The sequence below is a fragment of the Pyrgilauda ruficollis genome, unplaced genomic scaffold (assembly GCF_017590135.1).
Source record: "Pyrgilauda ruficollis isolate IOZ18807 unplaced genomic scaffold, ASM1759013v1 scaffold12, whole genome shotgun sequence".
NCBI classification, from domain to species: domain Eukaryota; kingdom Metazoa; phylum Chordata; class Aves; order Passeriformes; family Passeridae; genus Pyrgilauda; species Pyrgilauda ruficollis.
Genome location: NW_024510321.1, coordinates 12,817,883 through 12,843,477, shown reverse-complemented (window position 1 = coordinate 12,843,477; position 25,595 = coordinate 12,817,883). Strand labels below are relative to the sequence as shown.

The 25,595-nt window shown below is 38.6% G+C and overlaps 1 protein-coding gene across 14 annotated transcripts in view; it reads left to right on the top strand.

Annotated features, from left to right (window-relative positions):
• Positions 1-25,595, top strand: part of SVIL (supervillin) — a 105,220-nt gene that overhangs the window by 55,380 nt on the left and 24,245 nt on the right. For 4 of the 14 annotated variants that reach the window (XM_041488671.1, XM_041488600.1, XM_041488680.1 and 1 more), the window contains 14 exons: positions 1,781-1,864; positions 3,847-4,734; positions 5,067-5,231; positions 5,845-5,879; positions 6,933-6,994; positions 7,363-7,502; positions 8,255-8,350; positions 9,579-9,831; positions 11,309-11,332; positions 12,348-12,903; positions 14,374-14,593; positions 19,898-20,027; positions 24,081-24,158; positions 24,741-24,809. In XM_041488671.1, coding sequence (XP_041344605.1) covers positions 1,781-1,864; positions 3,847-4,734; positions 5,067-5,231; positions 5,845-5,879; positions 6,933-6,994; positions 7,363-7,502; positions 8,255-8,350; positions 9,579-9,831; positions 11,309-11,332; positions 12,348-12,903; positions 14,374-14,593; positions 19,898-20,027; positions 24,081-24,158; positions 24,741-24,809 — 2,800 coding nt within the window. The remainder of the gene's footprint in view (positions 1-1,780; positions 1,865-3,846; positions 4,735-5,066; positions 5,232-5,844; positions 5,880-6,932; positions 6,995-7,362; positions 7,503-8,254; positions 8,351-9,578; positions 9,832-11,308; positions 11,333-12,347; positions 12,904-14,373; positions 14,594-19,897; positions 20,028-24,080; positions 24,159-24,740; positions 24,810-25,595) is intronic. The other 10 variants (XM_041488633.1, XM_041488607.1, XM_041488624.1 and 7 more) reach the window with 10 other exon arrangements.

Below are 25,595 nucleotides of genomic sequence, written 5' to 3'. Positions count from 1 at the left end.
AGATGTAAGAATAACCTCTCTGAAACTCTTGTCCCTGATTCTGAGTGGTAAAAAAGTCATTGTGTCCATGCAGTCCATTTAAAGTTACTCTGTGGTGGTCTGCTGTAAAGCTATTTGCACAAGAGAAAAAAAGGCTAACTCCAGTTTTTCATGTGACTGCTGTTCTGAAGTCAGTTCCACATTATATGCAGGCTATAAAATTGGTTTTGTTAAATTTAAATTTCCTGAGTTTAAATTGGAAAATAAATGCAGATCACTTTGGAATATATATGAAAGCTTTTGTGACTTCAGTACTAAGATTTAATAATTAATCCAGTTACCCATCACTGAGAAGGTATCATTTGACATTGCCTGCATTTGGCTCCTGAAATGGCTGATTAAATTCAAAAGGTGGCTTACGTTCTTCTGATTGCAGTCTTCAAAGGATGAATGATCAAGTACAAATAATTGCTGCTTGGGCCGTGCCCACTATAAAATTGTGCCAAAGTACACATTAAGAGAGAAGGAAGTTCCTGTGCTTCAAAACAATTCCAGCTAGCTGTTTCTAGTCAGCTTCTGTGAAAAGGTTTCGCCTCCTCTTTGGTCAGTTCCGTTAGGGATTCAAAAATGTTTGCAAAAACAGAAGGTGTTTCAACAGTTGGTGTTTGATGTTCTAAGATAGATTTGGATTCAATGACAACAGTGGGTGAGTTCTCAAATTTAAACTTACTTGCATCAAATACACTGTTATCTCCAGAACAGTTATTGACTTAACCTTTTTCAACTATTCTTCATGAAAGAGTAGCTAAGCAAAATTTAAGTATATGACCTGAAGCTTAATTTGGGGTTTTTATCCCAAATGGCTCTTCTCCAATGGAAAAGTTTTTTCAGACGTAGCTATAAGTAATGGAAAGCATCCTGGCTGCTTGTCACCTCTGGGGAGTGAGTTTGTAAACGGTAATGTGGCAGGAGAGGCTGTGCTTGCAAGGTTAAAAGTACTTGATGTGTTCTGCTGTTGCTGGGGGATTGAAGGTGAGCATTGGGAAAGTTTTTGAGAAACTTTATGTAGGCAGCCTGCAAACACCCTTTCTTGCACTGCTGCAGGGCTTTTAAAAGCTCTTCTTTCTTTTTATGCTTTCAGCTCCAAAATGTGAACAGAATAAAGTCAAGGCAAGATTAAATTAGGGGTCACTTTTTTTCTTAAGTTTTTCCTTTTCCAAGTCACCCAGTGACACAGTGTCTTTGACTTGTGCTAACCAGGTGGGCATTTCTGAAGCTCTGTGATACAGGGTTACAAGAGGACAGAGGGATTCCAGATACTCCTGAGAATTTCTTAGGAAATATGATGTAGGCATGTGAATTTTTCACTTCATTAAATTCCTATTGCTCCTTTGTTTTGGTTGCAGCAGTCTTTTCTACTTTAAATCACAAATTAAAGGAATGGTTTTAACAACTTTTTCAGATGTCCTTACACAAACTGACCTGCAATGACAAACGCAAAAATAAGGTTGTGTAGTTGCTTTCACTTCTCAATTTTTGGGCAATGTGCACTTGGCCAAAGTTACCCCTGCAGAATCTTTACCCCTTGGCATACTTTGTATATGTTTGTGGGATTATATAATAATTTCTTTCACAGTTTATCACCTTTGAATTGGCATAGTGTGCATTGCTTTTGTTTTCTCGAACAGACCTCTGCAACTGAGTAATCAAAAATGAAAAGCAGTGGGGAAGGGAGATTGGGAGAAATAATGGGAGCATGTATTGAGATCTCAGAAATTATCTGAAGTTCTGTTTTCTGTAGTAGTGCAGGGAAAGCAAAACCTGAATGGTTTCTTCAGAAAGATTCAGAAGGGGACACATCCTCACTTATCAGCTGGCCCTCCAGGTATCATAAACATAGCTGTGTGGCTAACAATCAGACTACAAACCCCCTCCTTTCTTTCATTTTGCTGTCTACATTTAACACTTGCCCTTAATTTTCCTTTAACAGCAGCAAGTAAGAAAGTGGGTTTTTTTGTGAATAAAAAGCCTGTGAAACTTTTCTGAAGCATCTGCTTTTATTCTAACTTAGAACCAATTGGTGTTTTGATGAAGAAGTACAAATTCCCCAAGCTTCTTCCACAGTTACTATCATTCTGGCTTCTACTAGATTTTATAACTTCTTATTTTATCTCATTATATTTTTATACTGTACACCATTCCATCTTAGCATTCCCTACAAGTAACTCCTTGAATTCCAAAGGAGATGGTACAAGAGAAATTAAAAAAAAAAAAATGGAAAAGTAAAACAAAATAGTGATCAAAGCTACAGGCAGCTGTTTTCTCCTGGTTTGGTAACGTGTACAGTAAGCCCACCATGAAAAGCATTGCCAGAAGACTGTTTTTCATGTTCCTGATTAAAGTAATACCCATAACCCAGTACTAACATTGGTGTGGATGTTCTGGAGAATGCTTGGTACATGTAGTTCGAAGCATTCTTCTTCAGACTTAATACACTTTATGTGCTTAAGCAACTTTCCCTGACAAGTACATCAATCTTCAGAGGTAAGAAGCACCAAAATGTTAGAAAGAGTGGTGTTTCAAATAACTTTGGATATCCTGAATTATTCTCTTAGATAATTTGCCTTTTTTCCCCCTAAATATTACTTTTTTTCTTTTTTTCTTAATGATGTAAACTCCAAAAAGTCTGTTGGTAGCAAGCCTGGAATTGCACATACTTTGAGCTGGATTACTTACTTTCAAACATTAGTTTCCTAGCTTGACTCTCTCTCTTTCCTCAAAATTAAAATTATTTTTTCATATCCATTTGGGATGGGAGGAAGTACAGGGCTTTCATTTTTAATACTGTGTGTGTTATCTACAGACACTCACCCTGTGAGGTGTCTGAGCCTTGGTGAGGCTGTGAAAGTGCTGGAGAGCTTTACCTGCAGCAGTAGCCCCCGAGCAAAGGCTGCCCCCGGCTGCGCGTGTTTGCCTCCCACTGTGCTGCTGTGTTCTGTTTAGAAAGGTTAAATAAAACTGTTTTGCATGGATGTTGCACAAGTCCAGAGGTGTTTCCAGAAAACACACTGAAGTAAGGTAACTTTTGGGAACGAGGGGTTTTTTTGCAAGTTTTGCATGTTAGAATGTAATAAACCATTTTCAAACAGAATGCCTGTTTCAGTTTTTAAATGCCTTTTTCCCTGCAAGCTCTCTGAAGAGCAACAGCCATGCCATAGTTTTGCTTTCAGGTTTAGGACCTGCCCTTTCAATGTATTTATTCACTTACTGAAACAGGTTACACTACATGTGATTTTTCAGATGTCTTAAATTATATACAAAAACACAAGTAAACCAGTCTCTGGCAAAATATCTGAAGGGCTAGGTGGTGATAACATGTTTTTTTCATCCCTTTCCCCAATGCAACAACATCTTGGTATGACGTAAGCTTCTGAGTGTTTAGACATCTTCAAACATCTGACTGCATACACAACCGCCAGTAGAATTTGCAATTTCAGGCTGAACCAAACACTCTGATAATATAAAAAGCAGTTTTGATCATCTTGTTTTTTTGAGACTATGGGTATGTGCTGTTTGGCAAACACACTTGTGATCTCATGAGAACATGCTGTATGTTCCCAGAGCTTGCACAGTTACCTTCTCAGGAGTCATGCATGTCCATGGCCCATGAATCACTTGACTGTTTTTCAGCAGTGTTGCTGCTAAGACCTGGGGGGAGAAAGGGTTTGCATCGTAAGATTGCTTTGTTTTAATGCATTGATTTTTATTTTACTACAATGTTGCTGTCTGTACCCGCAGTAGGTGTCTGTGTTCCTTTCCAGATTGGGTATTGCTGTTCACAGCTTTAATCCTTTTTCTTTCTTAAAGAGTAAAAGTTAGAGAGAAATTGGTGAAAGAGGAAAGTGCTCGTGGAAGCCCTGAATTTGTCACAGACACAGTATCTCAGAGAAAATCCCATCCAGTGCCAGCCCACTACATGCCTCTTCAGACAGAAACGTCTGCCTTTGATAGGGTTATAAATCAGCCCGTCAGTTCCGTCCGCCAGCCAATCCATGGCTATATCCAGCCTGCTGGCATTGCTCACACGGCTCAGCTGATGGCAACAGAAGAGCCAGCAAACACCCCTGCTGGCAGCCTGCTCCCGACAGACAGCGTTAGCCTCGGAACAAAGTCCTCAGCAGCCACTGCATCAGAGAGTGAAAAGAAAGAAGCACCTGGTTACGGAGCAAAACCTGCTGAAGAAGATTCCTTGGAGGGTGAACAGGCCTCCAAAGGCAGAAGGCCCATTCTGCCATCTGAGATTCGCAAGCAAGGGAAGAACCACGAAGGCCTCTTCGGTGGAGGAGAATTGGAGACCCCTGTGGGGAGTTCCTCCTTTGCAAGCAAGCCGAAAGTTAACTCAGAAGTTCAGAGGGAGTTGGAATGCAATAAGAGACAGGCCCCAGAGCAGCAGTTTAAGACCCCTGAGAACGTAGAAAGGAGTGAAGCTGTTATGTACATACAGAGCGGATCCGTATTGCAGCCTGACAAGGCAAAGGCTCCTGTTTGGAAAGTGTCAACAACAAAGCATAAGGTCCTGACTCGCTCCATGTCTGACTATACTGTGACTACTAAGCTAGAGCCTTTTAAAAGCAAGGAGAGCATGGAAGCAAATCCACCAAATGGTGAGATTGGCATGGTTGACACAAAAGTCTCTGTTGCCCAGCTCCGTAATGTCTTTCTGGAGTCTGCTAATGCCAACAAGAAAACGGAACTGTAGGTGACATTTCACTCGTATTTTCGTGTGAAACTTGCACGTCCTTGGCAAAATTACACCCACTCAACAGCAGTTGTCGTTCGGCACTTAAAGCACACAGCTTAGCTCTCACCAGTGTGTACTGGAGGCTGAGATGGTTTGAACCCTGCTTTTGTGCTTCTGCTTGCTACTGGGAGTTGTGATGTGGGGTAGCTGGAATGCGTTCGTCTGCGCATGGACCCGGAGGAGCATGCAGAGTGATCTCTGGGGAGTTGTTGAGATGCTTACATCTGTGTTTTACTTCTCTCTCCTATTTTCTTTCCTATGCGCTCTCTGTCGTGCGATTTGAAAGTGAATCTCGGTTTGAGATGTCGGCAGCAGGTAGTACTGTGTCTGCCAATGGGGACCGTGGGCCACGAAAGGCAAGGCGCTATTTCACTCCTGGTGAAAATAGAAAGACTTCTGAGAGATTTAAAACTCAACCCATAACATCAGCAGAACGAAAGGAGACAGATAGGTAGGCACGTACGTAGCTCTGTGAAGCATTCTGGCGCAGGTGGATATTAACAAGGTTGGGACAAGATTTGTTCATCTGTTAGAATAAACGTTTTGCAAGGTTATTGTTTGTCTTTAAAAACAATCAAGTATTTATTATAGCTTCTTATAAAATGAAACCCAAACCCCCCACCCTCCAACAAAACCAATTTGTTGCAAATGTCTCCCATTTGAAATAGCGAACAGTGAATCATCATAAAGTACTGTAGCTGTCTGATTTGAATGTTAAACACTTTTGGTTTTATATAAAGGGTTTCCTTTTCATCTACTCTGCTTTATCATTTACTCTCTTTGTAAACTACCAAAGGTACCTATTTTATGTTAAAAAGCTGGCAGCAAATCATAGACTCTTACTTTCTGCAAGGTAAACTAGAAATAATTTTCCTTTACTGTATTTAAGTTTGGCTGCAATTGCTTGCATTTATGCTTTATTAAAGGATGTTCCCAAGTGGACACTGCTGAAACTTGAAAAACACTTAAGACTTTGAGGTCCTGCTACTTCAGATTGAATTTGAATTTTATTTTTGATGTCTTGTTTCCAGCTAACTTTTTTCTGTTTGATAATTTTTCACTAGGTCAATTTTGTATGCAGAAATACCAACTGCTGACGGTATGTTCCTGTACTGTTTTCCAAGGAAGAAATGGGATCTGATGTGTTTTATTTTGTTTTGACTGAACTGTTTGATAATGCAAACAAAATCCACTTGAAAATATCTTTACCTATGATATATAGTTGAAATACCCCTTTTCCTTGGGCCATATCTACTACAGACTTGATTTCAAACTCATTTCAGTCCAAAAGTCAGTCTGTGGATACCAAACTTCAAATGGGAGTCAAGTGGAGAATGGCTTGAAACTTTCCAATATAGTTGGGGTTGGGTTTTATCCTAATTTAGACAATAAGTAGGCTAGTTGTTGGGAAAAAAATTAATCATTGGTCAGATTTAATCACTGGTCTATGACTTATAATTTAAAGAAAGCCTTTAGGTTATTGTGAAACTGATGTTGCTAACATGTTTTTTGGCTAAGGAAGTTGCAAAATGCAAGTTATTAAATTACAGAATTCAGTCTGCCATCTTGCTTCTCTTTCCCTTTTGTCCCCTTTGGCAAGTGTGGCACAAATTAAGTAGGTAATCTCATGAGTAGCTATATTTAGATATAATGCCTTATGCTATTTGAAAGCTGATATTCCTTGCAGCTCTGAGATGCTGGCTCTTGGATCTGGAGGATGCTGATTTCAGCTCCTGAGGATACCAATTTAGCCTCTGAGAAATGTGGACACAAGGTGGTAATCAGAATGGCCAGCTAGTCGAAGATAGATGTTCAGCACTCTTCACTCACCCTTAAGGCAGTCTTTATTTTCTTAGTCCGTGTGTTTTCATAGACTGATGCAATAGTTGGAAATGACTTGAACTGTCCTGAAGACAAGTCTTTTGTTTGCAAATCATGTCAGACTACATGTCAGACTGTATTGCTCATTTGATGCAATATGTGTAAAAACAGGTAAAGTTTACACAGCTGGGTTCACAATAAGTTTTTTGTTAAATGTGAGAAACAGACCGCTTATTTTCTGATTTGTAATTATTCATATTTTAAAAACATTGTTCTTAATATGAGATTGATTCTCTATGTTCAGTCTCCTTTTTTTTTTCTCTTTGTGTAGATGAAGAAAAATTGGATGACCGAGCTAAACTAAGCGTAGCTGCAAAGAGACTCCTTTTTAGAGTGAGTATTGCATTTTCTAAATAGCAGGTTGAATGAAATATTTGAAATACAAGATGTTGAAGGAACCCAAAGTGCATTAGAATGAAGTATAATGCAGTTAACCAAGTTCAAGCTACATAACTTTTGTTTTTTACTTCATTCCCTACCTACACAGTAGACCTGTTGCTCTAAAGCCTGATTTAAGAATGTCATTTAGAGAGAGTGGGTAGTGAATTTTATCTCCATGCATAATGTGTGGTTGCATCTCACTTCTAATTCAGAGATGAGCATTTGGGAACTTCACTGCTGTGCATGCAAGAAAGCTAAGAAAAAAGTATTGTTTCAGAACTTTTCTTCCATGGTTTTAATTATGACATATGTCCTTTTAGGAAATGGAAAAATCATTTGAAATGAAAAATATTCCCAAACCGCCTACCAGAAGTTCGGCAGTAGAGAGAAGGCTGCGGCGCTTGCAGGACAGGTCTCACACACAGCCCATCACCAGTGAGGAGGTGGTCATTGCAGCCACGTAAGTCTGGTGCACGTGTTGGCTTTACCCCTGGCTCCTGCCTTCAAATCTGGGAATAAGCTCCATATCTGTGGAGCTTATAACTTTGTAGCAAGGAAAACATTTATTGCTAAGGGCCTTGAGAGCCACAGGGGAAGCTATATTGAAATTCCTTTTTAAATGTAGAGGGACTAGTAAAGCATAACTTGTATGAACTGTAATTTGGCAGGAACCTGTGGATTAGGAAAACGAGATTAATCACAGCATTGTTTCATAACCCAAATGAATAAGATAGTTTGTGCTGAGGGAAATCCGCACAATTTCTTATGGAATGCATATGTATTGGGGAAAACTTTTTACACCCTGAAATCGCAATGGTACTTTTTGGAAATGCTTTTCTTGCACTGTACTCATATATCATGACATTTTCCTGAAAAAGGGAAAATCATTTTGGGTGGGGGGAAATTAAACAACAGTGAATTGAATGGATGTTCACCTAATGGTCAGCTGTTAACTTACTTTATGGGTTAAGAATAACTTCATGAGACAGCCTGTTTGCTCCTTTAGGTTTTTAGTTCTTTCAAGGTATTTGGAGTTGCTTTGCAAATGTCACAGCAGATAACTCAGTTAATTAAAAATGATTGCTGTTTGGTTTTTTTTTTCTGTTTTGTTTTGGTTTGGTCTTTTCTGTAGTTAACACTTAATGTATTGCTTTTCTTAATGCTTTTTTCTTCTCTCTCCCTGTGAATTCCCTCCTTGGCAATTCTTTAAAGTGAAACTACCCCTGCTTCACGTTCTGTGAATACCCACACAGTAGTGACAAGAGTACCTAGTCCCACTGTAGTTAAGAGCACTGTACAACCTACCAGGTACTGGGGGGGTAAACATGCATGTTACATGGAGCACAAGATTCCTCAATAGCAGATGCATCTTTAAAGTCTTGAATGCCTTTTTAATGTGTCAAGTGAATACTTGTTTCAAGCATATTTAAAACATTCGTCAACTTCATTAATGTTTGCATGATAAAGCAAAGCAGCTTTTTTTTTTTTGTCAAGCGTCTGTTTTCAAGACCCTTCTAACCACACTTAACCTGTTGTAGAAGCTTATTCTTCTTCTGAAAGAAATTAATTTGCATGTGAGCAAACACAGCAGAACCCTCTTTGCTCTTGTAATTTTTTTTTGTATGGTGGTGTCATCCTGAGATGAAAATAGCACAGCTCAGTGCTTGATTTCACAAGCAGTACATGTCCTTTGTCTGTCTCTACATGTATTTTTTTAGCTTGCAAAATTAAAGGAAATATAAGAAATTGCACCACCTATAGGTAAAGTTGCAGAATACTACTCTGAATGAGAATTTTAGCAGAGACCATGACAGAAAAAAATAATTAGAGAATATTTCTAATTCTGTAAATGTGAAAGAAGTTGAACAATAAAATCTTTTATAGTAAAGATGAAGAAAATACATTATTGTAGAGACAAATGCGGTTACAGCTTTTATGAATGAAAATGTCTGCCTTCAGCATTGGTCAATTTTCAAAATCAATGGACTGTGTTTCAAAACCAATTTTTGTTGTTGATTTATCACAGATAATTCAAAACAAAAGACAGTCTGAATTCTGTTCCACTTCGGATTAGAAGAGTCATTACAATTTATTCTAACTTAAAAGCAGCACAAACTTGGAGTTTAAGTCTGTCTTTTAAATGTTTTTATCATAGATGGTCCACAAATTGCTTTCAATAAAATTGAACTTTATATAAATTGCACTATAGGACCTTAAAGGCATCTTAAATGTCTCTCTATAGCTCTGTGCTCTGTATAAAGAGATTGTCTGTAAAATCTCTCTTCAGTCTTGAGTTCCCTTGTAAAAAATGTTGTGTCCCAAATTAATTAATGAATGAAAATGTAACTCTTTTTTAAATCTTCAGCTGTTGAATTAGAATTCATCATGCCAATGTTGAACCACTGCATACCCACTTAGGCTGCTACATTACATTGGCTATTGTGCTTCACGTGCAGATCTTCTGCTTCTATCAGGTTGAGATTTTAAAACTGCACAATGGCTTCTTCAAAACTAATTTCCAGTTCTGCTTCTTCAGCTTGCAGGCATCAGCACACCAAAAAATTTTAGCTAAAGAGGAGATAAGAGCAGCCAAAGAGGCGATGGGGCAAGATCAGTCTGAGGAACCAGATTCTTCCACCTTAAGCTTGGCAGAAAAGATGGCTTTGTTTAACAAACTGTCTCAACCAGTATCCAGGGCCATCTCCACCAGGAATCGGGGAGATATGAGGCACAGGAGAATGAATGCTCGTTACCAGACCCAGCCAGTCACTCTTGGAGAAGTTGAACAGGTAAGTGCCATCATAGCTCTTCTGCATTTCTTTTTGTTGGAGAAAGCAGCTTCAGCGTAAGATACCATAAAGGCTGGACTTTCCTTTGCTCTGAGCTACACACACAGGAAAAAGTTTGTCAGGAAGCTGCCTTCTGACATTGAACATTCCCTGAAGTGTTCAAATTTTTGGTATGGTTTTCTTCTTTTTTAAAGTAATTTGAGAGTATATCGACTTCCTGCCTAGTGCAAGTTGTAGCTTTCACAGTGTGGGTCACTTCCACTAGAGTATTACATGTTGTACCTAAAAGTAAATTCCTGATCAAAGGTGTAAAAAACTGAGACACACATCATTTTGCTTTAGGTGTATTTTCAGAGCATTTTGGAGCTTTGTCATGTGCAGTTTTCAGGCTCTTTCCTGAAAGCACAATATATTTCTGTTATTATTGAGGACATAGTCTGTCATTTTCCTATGGGAGGGGCATTGATTTTTGTCTGTATTTTTTTTCCCTGAAAGCAGAATACTTTTGAAATTCAGGAAGTCAGAGAGAAATTATTTAATGTGCAGTGAAATTTGGCTTCCTGTTCTGGAATACTTCATCTAATTGGAACTGCAAAGGAATGCCTTTTTAGTAAAGCCTCAGCATAAGGTGGCCTAAAAGTGGTCTTTTAGATCTTTTCACAATAGCAGAAACAGCAGTCCCTTTGCATTACAGCTTAGAAAGAAATCACTTTAACAGTGAAGCACAACTCCTGTGCATGTTGTATTTCTTTGTATTTGGATAAATCTGAGTGTTAGAAAGTTCCTACCCTTTTCTTTCTATATGCTTCATTCATGATTATACATTTTCTATATTTTATAATAACAGGATAGTGAGAAAGCAGAATTTATCTAAACATATTGGTTCAAGGCTGTACAGATTATAATTGTACTTTATGCCTACTTTGCTTGCACATGAAGTAGTAATAAATGCTTGACAGATTTATTTAAGCAAGATTTCCAGACCTTACATAGTCCCTTTTCCATTCACTCTCCACGTGCCAGTCACTGTCACAGCATGGTCTCCTTAATGATTGTGTCACTGACTTGTTTGGGGGCCAGTAAGGTGGTGAACAGAAAAGGGCTGAAGCAGATGGGAAGAAGTGACAGTCATGTTACTTTGTCAGCCTTACACAGCAAACATGCTTTTCAAGCAAGGAAAATCAGAGGAAGCATGTTGTGTCATCTTTCTGAACCTAGCAAATGAAATCAGAGTTGACTCTGAAAGCAAGCTCAATGGGAATATATTTTCAAAAATACTTTCTACAATTAACTTTTCATTGGAATGTTGGGGGGTTTTGAGATGCAAGTATGGTTTTTCCAGGAAGAAGCAAAAGAGAGCTCTGAAAATAGATAACTAGAGGTTATATTCCCAAAATGCATATTTGAAAATGTAAATATCTTGTAATTAAAACTGAATTCACTTTTCTGATCTCATCTAAATTTCTAATTCTGATAGATGCAATGGAAAAAAAATAAACTGGTAACTATTTTCTTAATCTTGTTTTGAAATCTTTGAGCTAACATAGTCTTTGCTCTGCTTCCCAGTTTGCTTAGAGAATGATTGTTGTCTGTGTTTTATGGAATCTGCATGCACTTTTTAGGTTCTGAGCTGATTTCTTCCTACTGGTGTGATCTTGTCTGTCCTTTTGCAAACTAACTGCAGTTTGAGAAAACAACAAAAAAAAGCCCTCTCCAGTTGTGTATGAGGCATGTTTGTCACCCTCATAGCTTTTGTCTCCTTTGGAGAAGATAAAGCTCTGCATTTCTGAAAAAAAAAAAAAATGCATCTTAACTACATCTAGGAAAATTTTACAAAATTTTCATGTTAGAAGAGTAGAAAATATAGTTGTTCCACCATGAGGGCTGGCAGAATAAGCTTGGAAGGGTTTTTAATGTGCTTCTTAGGCTCAAATACTTGGCTCATGACAGCCAATGTTTATATTTGAAAAAGTCCTGCATGAAGGTGATTTATGTGGAGGGAGCATCAGGAATGTCTGCCCTGGGTTAGGACAGCATGGAACAGTCTCTCCCTGGCACTGAGTGGTCACCAGAGCTGGGTGCTGCAGAGCTGTGTAAGAGCAGAGCTGTGCCAAAGCTAATGAGTCCTGCTGATGCAGAGGTGATTAGCCTGGGCACATGGCATGTCAGCTGGCATCTGGAACCTGAGCTAACTCCTTCCTGCACTGCTGCAGGTCCTGAGTCCTGACACGATGTCAGATTGCATGTTCCACACACACCCCTTGTTACTAAAGATGTTGCTGCTCACATGCAGTTGTTTTTACCTTGAGTGGAATAACCCATCTGCAGACAAATTACAGGGGCATTGTTGCTTTCCTTACCTGTTCTAGTCTGTCCTGATAGAGTGCAATATTTACATGAAAACATACCTTGGATGAACTGATGTGATAAGGCTGTTTTTTGGAATTGATAATTTCAGATCTTCTTAGTCCTGTTTGGTTTTTCTGGATTTTTTTGTTTGTTTTTTCCCTTCATAGGTACAGAGTGAAAGTGGAAAGATTGCCCCCCTGTCATCTGCAGTTGCAACATCGATTTCAGCCATGGCCTCTGCCCTTGCTCCGTTGTTTGGGGACCTGTCTGGGAAGCCAGGGACTGATGGAAGAGGGAGTGCTGCCACCAGGTTCCACCCTGCAGCAGAAAACTTGGACTCATCAGGAAAACACACACACAAGTCAGAACAATGGCAGCCCTCAATGGAAGCACTAGAAAGCAGAAAAGCATCAAAGAAACATGAAGAAGAAAGAAAGAGGTTTCTAGCCCATGAAGCTAATGAAATTAAAAAGTACAGCTCCTTTGAGGATGAAACCGCACATCCTGTTCCTGAAAAAACAGGAGACCACCATAAAGACACAGCATACAGCTTCCTGAGGAAGGGCAGCTTGGAACTGTTTGGTTCACAAGCACTTTTTCAGCCTCTGGAACAGAAAGAAATCGATACTGGCATGCAAGGTAAATGGGAAGACAAAAAAGGCCAGTCCTTTGAAGAGAAGGTGGATTTGGAAAGTGTTATGAAAAGCAAGACTTGGCAAAGAGGTGTGGTAATTACTTGCTGTTGGTGAGGTCTCATTCAGCAAATGGTGTTTCAAGCTTTATCAAGGCTAGTTATGTTTCCTTTTTCTAACACTGCTTAGAAGTACAGAAATATCTGTGAAGTGTTAAGTTTTACAAATAGAGGGAGTTTTTATTCTTTCAATTTTTCAGTCTTTAAAGATGGCTCAGTTTTATTCAGATTTATTTACTTTGAAAGAAGTGGTATTATATGCTCAGGCTAAGATTTATTCTTTCTGGTTTTGCCCTTGCACCTGCCCTCCAAAATTCAGAGCAAACTAAACTTGCTGCTCTGAGTCAATTATCTGCCCTTAATTTTTGCCTTACTGTGCATATAGAGTTATGAATTACCCACATATGTGCATACATAACTAGGAGTGGATAATTTTCTGATAATTAATTTTGCAAAACTAGTATTATTTTCTCTTTGATGTGGTGATGAAATACAAACCAGGAAATTCTCAGAGCAATTACATTTTTATATGCACAGCATAATTTAAACTTAAAAAAATAAACTTGCCCATCTTCAAATAAAGTACTTTGGAAATAAACAGTGAATTTGGCCATTTCATAAGTCCTTCTATTCTGCTGAATTTAGAAGGATGTTGTATTCCTTTTCTCTTTTATTATGATGGGTGACAGGATTACACTACCCTGTAGCACTAAAAGCATTTTTGTGTCCATCCTGTGGAGTTAATTTATTTTGAATTTAATGGTCTTCACACAGGTGTAGAGAGGAAGGTACAGCTCTGCCTCTATTCCTCTAAAGCAGTATCCATTCTGTCCAATTAGCCTTTGATGACTGCAGGGGAGATGGAGACTGGGATATAATAGGAGCAGTCATATATCAGAGGGGTGTTGTGCTTGTAACATTTCAAAAAGAAAAATGAACATTACATTTCTTTAAGGATAACTGTCATGGTGCATTTACCTTTCTTCAAGGCAGTTTTTTCCTGTGGTTTAATTGCTGCTTGAAATAACAAACCCAAAAGAGCCCTCAACACCCTCCTAGAAAATAATACCTCTATTAAGCTATTAAATGTTCTAGTATGCTACTCAAGCATTAAACTGCTTTACCAAATAGTTAATTTTCTTGTTTAAATTTTGTCTGCTTCTCTTCCCCTGCTCTTTGTTCCCTGCCACTTTCATGTGTTCGTTTTCCTGTTGGTGTTCTGAGGGGAGCAGCAGTTTGTGCCTCACCCACGTGAAGTTCAGAACTGTGTATTGAACATGATATTCTGTGGTTTCATGTGAACATCAGTCACAAATGGCCAGTCCCTGTAGCAAGTAATGCTACACAATTAATCTTTGTGCTCTAGCTCAGCCAGAAGTTTTTCCCTGTTAGACTAGTATGTGATGTGAATGTTTAAAATACAGATTTGCTCCTTCACTGTTAGTAATGTAAAGTGTCTTTGAGAATAGAACTAATTCAGCACTTCTCTTTTGAATGGGCAGACCACGCTGAGCCTTCTTCTGAACTCACCAGCACATCAGCCATGAGGACAGTTTCACAAACAGCAGCTGCAGCATCCTGTAGACTGCAGGAGCTCTCTGAACAATTGGAAAGCAAATTTTATAAGAACTCCTGTGAGATGTTTTCCATGGGAGAGAGCAAAGCACAAACAGCTGAGGATGTCCTTGATAATTCCAGCAAAACTATGTCAATTAAGGAAAGGTACTTAAATTTCTCTTTCTTTTTTAATGATCCCTATAAATACAGTTATTATATTGATGATGGTGTAAAAAGAAGCTTTAAAACTGTTTCTAAAAAAGCTAAGTAGTGATTATGAGGCTTTATTATTACTAACAGCAGAAACATGCAGCTAATCTGCCTGACATGCTTATGAAGCAGGTGATGGTGAATGAGAATTACCATTCAAGAGAACATAATAACCTGATTTTGAAAGTCACCTGAATAATCAATTAATATTTCAGAAAATTAAAGTTCTAAAATATACATGTTCCAATTACACTTATATACCCAATATACTTCTCCAGATTCTGCTTTCAGTTATACAGCAGGTAAAATGTAATTCTGGTTTATTTTAATAACCATTTCTTGTTGGTCTACAGGAGTCCCTTAAATAAGCTGACTAGAGGGAGTCGCAGATAGACTCTGATATTGCCCCACTACTTCAGAAGTACCTGGTTGCCATTTTGACTTCTTGGAGCTTACTGTAGGGATTTTAAAGGGATAGTATGGGACAGGTTTATAGGAGTACTAGAAATACTTTTTCCAACCCAAGATCATTCTGATCTGAAGCAAAATGTGAAGTCCTGCACTTGTGCAGAGAGTGGCAGTTCAGGATTGAAGTGCCAATAGCTGCTGTAGTACTTGTAAAAGTTTTCCTAACTTAGTTAAAACTTTGAGAGTATAAACTCCGTCCCAAACTGGTAGCAGTCCAGTGAGTGAATTACGATTATTTGGCCTATCTTTGCTTCAGTTTTTCTGCATGAAAGCAGAACCAATAAATGAAAATAGCTGCCTGCTTAAACTTTCACTATGTAAAAGTATTCCCTCACTTAATGAGGGGAGTGTGATATTAGGCATTCTGAACCGTTTTTTTTTCTTTTAAACGTAATTCCAAAGTTTGCTTCCCAAATTCATGTGTTCTAGGAGGTATGTGAGTCATTCTCATTTACAAGCATCCCCACTCCCTGTCAACCCCTTTACACAAGGGGGTGCAGGGGCAGCTACAGCAGCTGAGCAGTCTTAGTGCCCTTTCTGAAGGCTGTACTTACCTTTTTCAGTTTACTGTTGTTTTGCTTAAAGCAACTTTCATCCCCATCCCCCTCCTCTAAACATGTCAATTGTCTTGGCAGATGAGGTTTAAGACCCAATGGCTTCTGGTTTATAGGTGGTAAATGATCTACCATCCCTGATCCTGGTGGAGAGAAAGAGGTTGGAGGGAAGATCCAAGTTTTAGTAGCTGTTTCAGTCCTAACTTCAATGCCTCAGCTGAGTGGATCTCTTGAGGAACTGAAGCCTGTCACACAATCAGGAACCACTTTTGTTAGGACTCTGTCTACTCAGTCCCAGAGCTGACAAAAGGAAATATCTGCTGTCTTGTCAGGAGTTTGTGTTCCCTCATTCCCCAAACATCTGTAAATGACTGAGCTTATATCAAAATGTTTCAGCCTTCCAAAATACCACAGTAGTCTACTTCTTGTCCCAGAATTAAAAGACTACAACAACTAAGTTTCTTTTGCTTGGCTGCAGTTCATGCCAAGTATTCATAAACATCAAAGAACATTTCTGCTAAAGATTAACTATTACACTTGGATTTATTTTTCCTTTTACATTCAGTAACTTCATCTTCCCATCCAGTGGATTTTTCTGGCTGTGTCAGACATTCTTTCACCTTATGGAAGAACAACTTTTCCACACATGAAATAGTATTTGGGCAGGATGCATGAATACTGGTCTGGATGAAAGTGATTTTCCACAAAGACTTGCTTCACTGAACTAATACTATCCTGGTACAGTGAATGTATGGCTGGCATTTTCAGAATTACCTGTATTATAAAGAAGAATGAAAATAATGATTTTTTAAGGAGGAAAGACACCTATACTCTCTTCTCCTGTCTTTGTGCATTTATTGAGACCAAAGCCCATCCTGTCAGCTCCACTGCAGAAGTCAGCTGCATGCCATGATCACTATTTTAGAAAGCTACATCTGATTAATTTCTGCTGAACCTCTTAACATCATTCTCACTTTCTCAGGAAAAATCTAGCCTAAACTTAGTTTTCAACCTTTTTTGATGTATGGATGCCTGAGCAATACTTTCTTACGCAGTCTGGTTCCCACTGTGCTGAATTTATGCACTCTTTTAACAGGCAACTTCCTTTCTGTAGTTATATATCTCATATTGCCCTCCAGGATTTATGATTTATCCAAAAAGAGCTGGTCAAGTGCAGCCAAGGGAGAACATGTGAAAACCAAGCCTATGTCCAGTTTATTCTAGCTCAAGGAGACAACTAACAACTAAGATACTAAAATATTGCTACAGAAGAAAGATGTGTCATTTTGACATTTTTTGCCAGGATTTTTGCCAAGGCCTTGCATGCAACTCCCTTTGTTTAGGCAAAACCATTGTTCAGATCTCATTTCTGTTTCCCTTCAGTATTCACTATCCAGCATTTTGCCTTCAGCTCTGAAAACTTTTGCTTTGAGGCCACCCTGATACCTCTGGCATGAGAATCCCGTCTTGATGTCACATAGTCTGTCTCAGTAGCAGGTGAAAGAAGGATACAGAGCAAGCTGTCAAAGATGGGCAGACACATTGAAAGCTTTTTCTTTCAAGAAAAGAGTAGAACTTATTTTCTTCATATTGGAAAAGGACCTTTTGGAGGCAAAAGTAGTGTGTCTACACTGTGAAAGTGACTAATGAATGATTATTCATTATTTATAAAGAGTGGAAAAATATAGGTATTCAATGAAACTAGTAAGCAGCAGGCCTTAAAAAATCTAATGGTTAGACCTGATATTTGCCTTATATTCTAAGACTTTCCAAAGAATCAGCTGCTGAGCCAATTCTTTGGAAATCAATTCTGGGCTGATTCAAAGTAAGCTGGTGGGCTTACTCTTAGGAACGCATTCAGTAGTTCTTGCATCTCCATTAATACAAAAGAGTGTCCTCCATTCAGTTGTTGCTGAGTCAGGGCAGTCTGACTTTATTGCCACTTCCATTGTTCAAAAGAAATGCGTGGCTTTAGGTTTTACACAGCAGTGAAGTTTTTATTGGCATATATGTTTCTTTTAAGTGGTGATTTCATTGCTCAAATTCAGGCAAATGTGTGTTCTCACTTGTAGGAGTCAGTTTTTTCATTACACATACCAGTGAAGAATGGAGGGCTGCTATGAAACCATCCTTATGGCAGAGAAGAAAACAACATCTCCAAAGACACAGAAGTATTCTTAGAATTATAGATTTTTCTCTCCCTGATCAAGCAGGCTGTTTGGGTCAAAGGTCTAGATCAAATACCCTGTGGTTATGTTAGCTTAAAAAAAAAAACAACCAAGATCCAAAAAAATCCACTTTTTTCCCCCTGCCTGCTATGCTGAGTAGCTGTAAACATTTTTAAAAACAAACAAGGCTGACCAATATGCCTTCCAGCTTCAATTATCACAGATCATTTCTAAGCAAAACTGACTTGAGAGAACATAGCTACTGAAGATAACTCATTGCATGGTGGCAATTCAGTCCCATCTTGGTCTCCTCCACAGTTTTACACATGCATGGATGCACTCCAGAAGATTAGTTCTGGGCAGTGAAATCTTGTGTCCTTTCTGCAAACAATGACCATGACCTCAGCTCCTTATTGTGAGTCCTTCTCACCCCTACTCATCCCGTGCTGTGAGGTATGAAGCAACCAGGCGATGTGAAGCCTGCCAGCACTGCCTGCCTGGGCAGGAAGAGAGGAAATAACTGCTTTCTTGAATACTAACATTCTTACTGCCATTGTAGCTGTAGATTTACTGTTTTCTGCATTCTTAGTTTTTCTCAAGTGACTGCCTTAGGCCCAATTGATCATCCCCAAATAAGTCAGTAGCATGGCTGTACCCCCTGGATTTTTGCTGGAGGCAGCTGCCTGAAACTTGTCTTCTGGCTAGACCTCTTCGGTTCTACCCTTTCCTTCTCCTCAGAGTTTCCAGACAAGATTTGCTGTGAGGATAACAGTAATCACATCTCTGAAAAAGAATTTCTGTATCTTGTGGTCAGAATAGGTTTAATTACTCAACCTATTCAAACATTAATAGGGTTAAAGGTTTTGTATAATTCTTACTGAAATGCTGTAGATTTGAGAAAGGTATGTGGTAAGACTTATTTAAACTAAAATAATTATTTAGTAGGTCAATGCAACCGTTTGCAAAAGTGCTGCAGATACACATTTTATGGATTTCTAAGAATGATTTCTGAAGGGCAGAAAACTCATATAAATGTTGATTTCTGAGGAAGGTAAACTGAAGATCAATCATGCCTGTATAGACCTCATATTCCTGACTGACTTCCCCTATCCCCAAAAGTAGTCACCTCAGGGTTTGTATGGACAAATACAATTCTAGCAAAATTAATCTACATGTCCCCACTGCAGCCAGTCAGCCCTTTGTACTATATTCAGAATTTTGCTCAAGATTAGGAAACAGCGCTGTGAAAAGATCCCACTTACTGAGATTAATGGTAATCCACATTTTAAATATAAGACCTCCTTTAAACAAGTTGAATCTTGCTGATAGATTTCGCAGCTGCAGGGTAGTTAGCGCCAGGTTATTAGTGCATTGGTGCTGCTGATTTGTGTCACAGCAATCCCTGGGCTAAGCAAGGAGATACAAAGTGAGCCCAGGGAGTCTGATAAGTAACCTCAGCCCCTGGAGTCCTAGTGAAAGCAAGAACTGCAGAGTTCTCCTTTGATGTGCCTGGTGAGACCTAATTGGTGTGTGCCTGCTGAACAGACCTCTTTCTTCTTGGGCTTTAAAGAAAATAATTTTAAAAGTATTTTTAAATTAGTACAATGAAGACCAAAGGATACATATTCTTAACTTTGGACATCTACAGGATAAGTATCCGTAGCCAAGTTACTCACTTGCTGTGCCTTAGTGACAGAGTGGAGGGGAAAATAGCAGTTATGAATCTGACCTTTTTATACACCTACTTCAGGAGGATCTGTGTTGTATCTGGTCTCCCTTGACTGTATTGGCAATTTCCACTGATGATATAAATTAACTGGAGTGTCTGTCTCAGGTTTGGTTGTCTGTGTTTTGACAGATGATTGCCATTCAACATGTACAGTATAAGGCTTGGTGTTTGTTTGTGAGCTTTGTATATGTGTATGAAATGTAAATAACTTAGTTAATGGTATAAAACCTAATTTCAGATTATCTTGAATGCAGCATTAGTGAAACAGTAAGGTTATCTTCTAAGGATAATGGGAAGGACGATGTTTAAAGCTGCCTGTTTGGCATGCTTTTCCTTATAGGTTGGCATTGCTGAAGAAGAGTGGTGAAGAAGATTGGAAGAGCAGGCTCAGCAAAAAGCAGGAGTATGCAAAAGTGCCTGTCGCTGATCGCAGTGCGCAGATGCAAGAAGTTGAGCAGCTGTTGAAGAAGGTAACTCTGTCCCTATTTGGGAAAAACATCTTGCTTGAAATGCTTTTGCTTTTTGAAGATGCATCCAAGTAGACAGGCATGCCTAATATTAGCTGCTAGCTCCTGCTACTCTCTTGTTGTCAGGCTTGTTTAAAAACCGATTCTCCCAGTGTGAGACATTATTTAATGAGGAAGTCGTCACTGTCCTGGGATGTGCAATAGTGTCTTCACATCAGAAGATAATGAACTAGTAAGTGGGTCTGTAAGGCTTCTGCAGCATGTACAGGTATAATGATTTAAGCCCTATCTCCTGCCCCTCTTTCCTCTCACCCTTCCATGCCCCACCATTGAAATTGCCTTAATACTTAGTTCTGATGTTTTCTTATGTACAGGTGAGTTTGTAAAAATGTCACATTCCTAACACTGTGTTATCTCTGTGCACACACTGGGTTTTTAACCAGTAATTTTGGATCCTAGAACTACTGGGGTAATGAAGGTACAAGAGCATTCATGAGCCATTTGGCTTTTGTTTATCTTGCATGATCTTTATTTGTGAATAGCCAGAACTGGCAGGACCAAGATTTTATCTGTCTTACAACAGGTAGTGAATGGAGAGGGAGATGGGTAGAAAGGTGTGGAGGAAAGGGAGATCCACATTGTTAGCACACTCTGATTGTCTATACATGAGTAAATTAGGTTGCCCAGCAAGAGCGGATCTGTAAATCGGAATAATTACTGAGGTAATAATAATTACCACTGATGATGTGCTGTTTGTTTTGGTTCAGTGAAATTTTTTTTCAGACTAAATTTAGCTTGGTCCTGTGGCCTGACTGCCTTTAGCAGCAGTAGTGCTACATGGGGATCTTGGAGCGCACTTCAGGGCTTGGCTTTATGCAAAAGTCTGTGCAGTCTGCTGTGTGAACCAAAGTGCAGAATGTGAGGATGACTGGGAGATTTGCTTCAAAATGGACTGTCCCCTGGCTCAAAGTACAGGACTAATGGAGACTTGTTTCCCTTCGCAGTCACATGAAATAGGCTGTCTCAAAAGCCTTTAATTTCTGTAGGAATACTTCACAGAGGACAGGTGAAAATAAAATTTGTATTACAAAACTTGCTAGTGGGGACGGTAATCTTTGGATCCAATTATTTAGTTGTTTACTTCTACTAAATAGTATAGGCAAACAGTAACAAAAAGTCTCCTGTTCCATCAGTGAGTTAAAAGTAAGGACAGTTTGTCATTATTGAGGATAAATCTGTGCCTGACCATATGAGTCATCAGTCGTGTTAACTGGACAGAAAAGAATAAAGCTGATTTTTGCAGTTTGGTTTATGGGGTTTGTTTTGGTTTTGCCCTGTGGACTTGTTCAAAAAGTCAGCTGCTAGTTTGAAAGACGTACTAAAGCAAAAATATTTCCAGGGAGGAAAGCAAAATTGTGGTCACATTTTTAACAGGCTACTCTCCAAAATGACAACTGTTGAGATCAGATAACAAATGTACTCCTGCTAAAGACAGTGGGGTTGAGAAAAAGCTTTAAACAGCTGCCAAGATTTAGGCAGAGACAAACCCTTTGTTCTCTCTTCTCACCCCTCAGCACCCATACCCTCCCTGCTGAGTTACCATGTGCAGTGAGCTCGAGTCAGGCTTTTAAAGCAAGTAAGGGAGCATGAAGTGCTTGAGGGATACAAGCTTTGAAGTGACAGTGCTAGCAGGGGAAGTTTCTGTGACACTGGGTCACCCACTCTGATAGTTCACATTAGCTCTTGGCTATTTAGAGCCTAAATCAAAGGATTTTCATGTCTGACTATGGATGAAAACTTGGTGTGTAAGATATAGAATTCCATGAACATATTGATGTTTGGGATGCTGATTCTCCTGTGATACATGAAAAATATGTAAACCCTTTCTGAGGTGACCACTCTACTTACAAGACACCATGTCAGCTGCCCTTAAATCTAGAAGTGCTGGTTTTGATTAGCAATCAGTGTGGTGCCTGTTCTCCTTTGAGGACAATGAAGCACTGTGCTATTGAAATCTGTTTGTAGAACTTTGAGACTCTGTTGTATTTGAGAACCTTAAGTGTTTTCTGTTGCTGGATTACAGTAAAAATGCAGGAATTTTGTTGATTACTGAATTTTGAGCTAGGTAGACTATTTCCACATATGGCTGTCATCAACACCATGGCATCAAGAGCAAGGGTGTGTAAACTTTGGTCATGCCCTGCTGGTTCAAAACAATGCCTGATGTTTTTAGTTGGAGTATGGTGCTCCTATTAATGTAGTCAGACACTTTCTTAGGGGTTTTTTTTTGTGTGCATGTCTCTCTCTTAAAAGGTTACCTAAATTGTTCTGGAGATTTGATTATTCAAGCCTACCTGCAGAAATTAGAAGTTATTAGAGTGCATTTAGATTTCATATAAACAACAAAAGTGGAAACATTCATACTCTTAAAAAATAGCTGCATTAAATAGTGCTGTTTGATTACTTCTAGTCAAAATACTTCTTCTTGGTGTCTACATGGTGAAATATTTATCCAAATGTGTTACAGTCATTTGTGTGTAGACTAAACTGTAGAAAAACACCATAAAATTCATGGAAAAGCTGACAGAGCAACCTCAAACAGGGAAAAAAAAAAAAGAGACTAAGGAATTAACACAAGCAGATACAGATGAGGGGGGGAAGCTGAGATTTACTTGGAGGTCCAGCATCTGTTTTGATGATTGCTGCACACAGGAGGAAAAATTTTTGGAAGCTGCGAGACTTCCTAAATTATTTATATATATGGTAAAACATATTTGGACAATTCAAAGAATAGCTCTAACATCAGGGGAACAACTATCTTACTGGAATGAAAATGTCTTACTGGATGAATGTCTTACTGGAAAAGAAAACCTCTTTTATTTAGGAAAAATATTTTGGATTTAGTATCTTTGTTTTCATCATCTTAGGCTAGATGGAACACTTGCAATTTGTTGGATTTCTTCTTGAGTAGAAAAATTAATTAACTTCAAAATCTTTCCATAATATCAAAATAGAAAGATTTACTGGAATAAAAATTTCTGTTTTATAGTAAACCATTCTTAATAGAGTCCCTGATTAATGTGATTACCAGCTGCATTGCAGTTGCATTAAAGCAGTGACTGACATTTGAAACACTTAATTCTTACATTATGTTTAAATTGCAGCTCAGCACTGGTGTTAAAGGCTAGGGCTGAGAAGTCATTTCAAAATTACTCAGAGATGAAGTGTGTAAAAATCTTAGAGAGGGTAAGCCCTTGAAAAGTGACTTTTAGGCACTAAGATATTAGTCTTTTGCTGTGGTCAGAGTTTTATCCATTTCATATATGGCATCCACCAAGTGCTTGTATCACATTCTCATCAAAGCTGAAACTAATTATTAGGCTTCATTTTGAGCCACTCTAATAAGCTGCATTTATCCATCCACTGTGCCATGTTCCCCATTTGCTTTAACCTACAGAAAGGGAGAAGAATTAAAGCTGGTAAAGCCATGTCTAATCAGCTTTGGGTAAGCCCAGCTCTGGGGCAGGGTTTATTTGTAGGCTGTGTTTGGAATGGTGAACTCACCTTCAGTGAGTACTCTGGGCTTAGCAAATCCTTCCAGATGGCTTTTGAGTCTCCCAGTTTCAGTAAGCATTCTTTCCTTTCATCCAGAGAATAGATGATTTGCTGTTTAGCAGGGTCTGATTAAACTTGCAGCAGAATTATTCACATTGTGGTTGACATGGTTCATCAATTTAATGGTGCATGAAAACAGAGACATATAAAAATTATTAGCATACAGAAAGTGTATCTTCCAGCTGTGCTGTTTTGTTCTGTGTTGGGTTGTAGTGATATTGTTACTAACTTGGATAATTCCTGCATGGAATGGCTTTGGTAAACGTGCTGTTGTATTATGACAGCATTTTTGATCTCTGCTTTCCAACAGGGAAAACATTTCTAGAAGATAAAAATATTTACTAAGAAATAAGGGAAAGAGGAGTTATTTCTTCCCCATTTCCATTTCTGGTGGTCCAGTTCTTTTCTAATTCCTTTGCTCTGCTTCTGTCCTTGTCATAGGAACCTGTATATGCTTCTACTTACTCTCCTGTTTTACCTGCTCTCCATAAGTTTCATCCTTTTCTACCTATTAATCAGGTGAGCAAAAGTCTGCACAATTTAAATGCTCAACAATTTCAAGTAAGGACATTTTACCAGTGTTTTTTAACATACAGAATTAATAATCCTCTTAAATGATTAACCAGCTCAGTAAATGTAGCTTTAAAGAAACATAATATTATGCCACTATCCTGTGTACTCTTCTTCAATATACATTGTGCTACTATTTCTCTTATGGTTGCTTTTCTGAAAGTTCTGTATCTCTTTTAGACTGTATAGGTGAGAAAGTAAAGGAAGAAAACATTATTGCATTCATTATAATACTGAAAACTTGTAAGTTGCTAAAGAGAGTGTATAAAAGGAGTAGTATAGAACTACACAGCATTTATTTTAAAATAAAATGCTGTGTACCCTGATCTCCCTGTAAGTAATGTGCACGTACAATGTAAGACATAACATTATCTAACTTACTGACTGTAAAAAAAACCTGCTTTTGTTGAGAGGCAACTTTCCCATAGTGCTTTTCCCTAGTCCCTATGTGAAGGATTTTTGTCTTGACACATCCTTCTTCTACTCTCTGACTATCCCATCTTCCTGCTTCTCTCTCTTTCTTCCTTTAAGGTCTGTAGTACTAGTTTGAAAGAATCAAGCTCTCTGATTTCTGGTGACCGTCATCCTTGGAGATGGAAGGTGAAATGCTATATAAAATTTCTATTTCATTTTTGGAGGGAGGAGTAAGACAGAAAATTACATTCAGATTGATGATCATATTCCTGATTTGTGTTTGCTTGGGAACAGAGTTCTGCTGCTGCTCCAGTAAATGTTAGAGAAGCTTCATGTGAAGTGTTCTTCAACATCATGTCTGTACCTCTGCAATTCCATCACAGACAATTTGAATAATTAATAGATAATGAGAATTATAAACTTCCTACACCCAGAGCAACATAACAAAGTTCTCTTTGAGCAGTAGAGTACTAGACCTTGATCTGGGCAAACTATATCTGGTTCACGTGATCAGAGGTAAAAAATGCAAAGGCAGAAGTGGGCAAATAAACAAGCTGCAGAAAACCACAGGAAAAGAAGGAGAGCTCACTGGAAGGTCTCAATAGATCTATGTAAATCAAATTCTGCTATATTACACTTCTTGTCCCTTGCCTCCCAGGTCGCACTTGTGGTTCCTGTGCTACAAGGAATCCATTGGGTTCTTCATTCCCGCAGTCTGTGCTGCATGCAGGGAGCTTTCTGACCAGCATGGGTAATGGCAGTGAATTTAAGGAGCAGATACTTACTGCTGAGCTGAGGATGATGAATACAGAAGAAGCTACTGGATATATTATAAACATTTAGGCAACTGATATTTACCATTTCCACATTCACTTCCATAGCTGTTTTTGAATATGATCTTTTACTATGAGTTTTTTAAATTGAACATTAAATTTTGGACTATTTTGAAATGTGTTAGTGTTACCTCTTTTC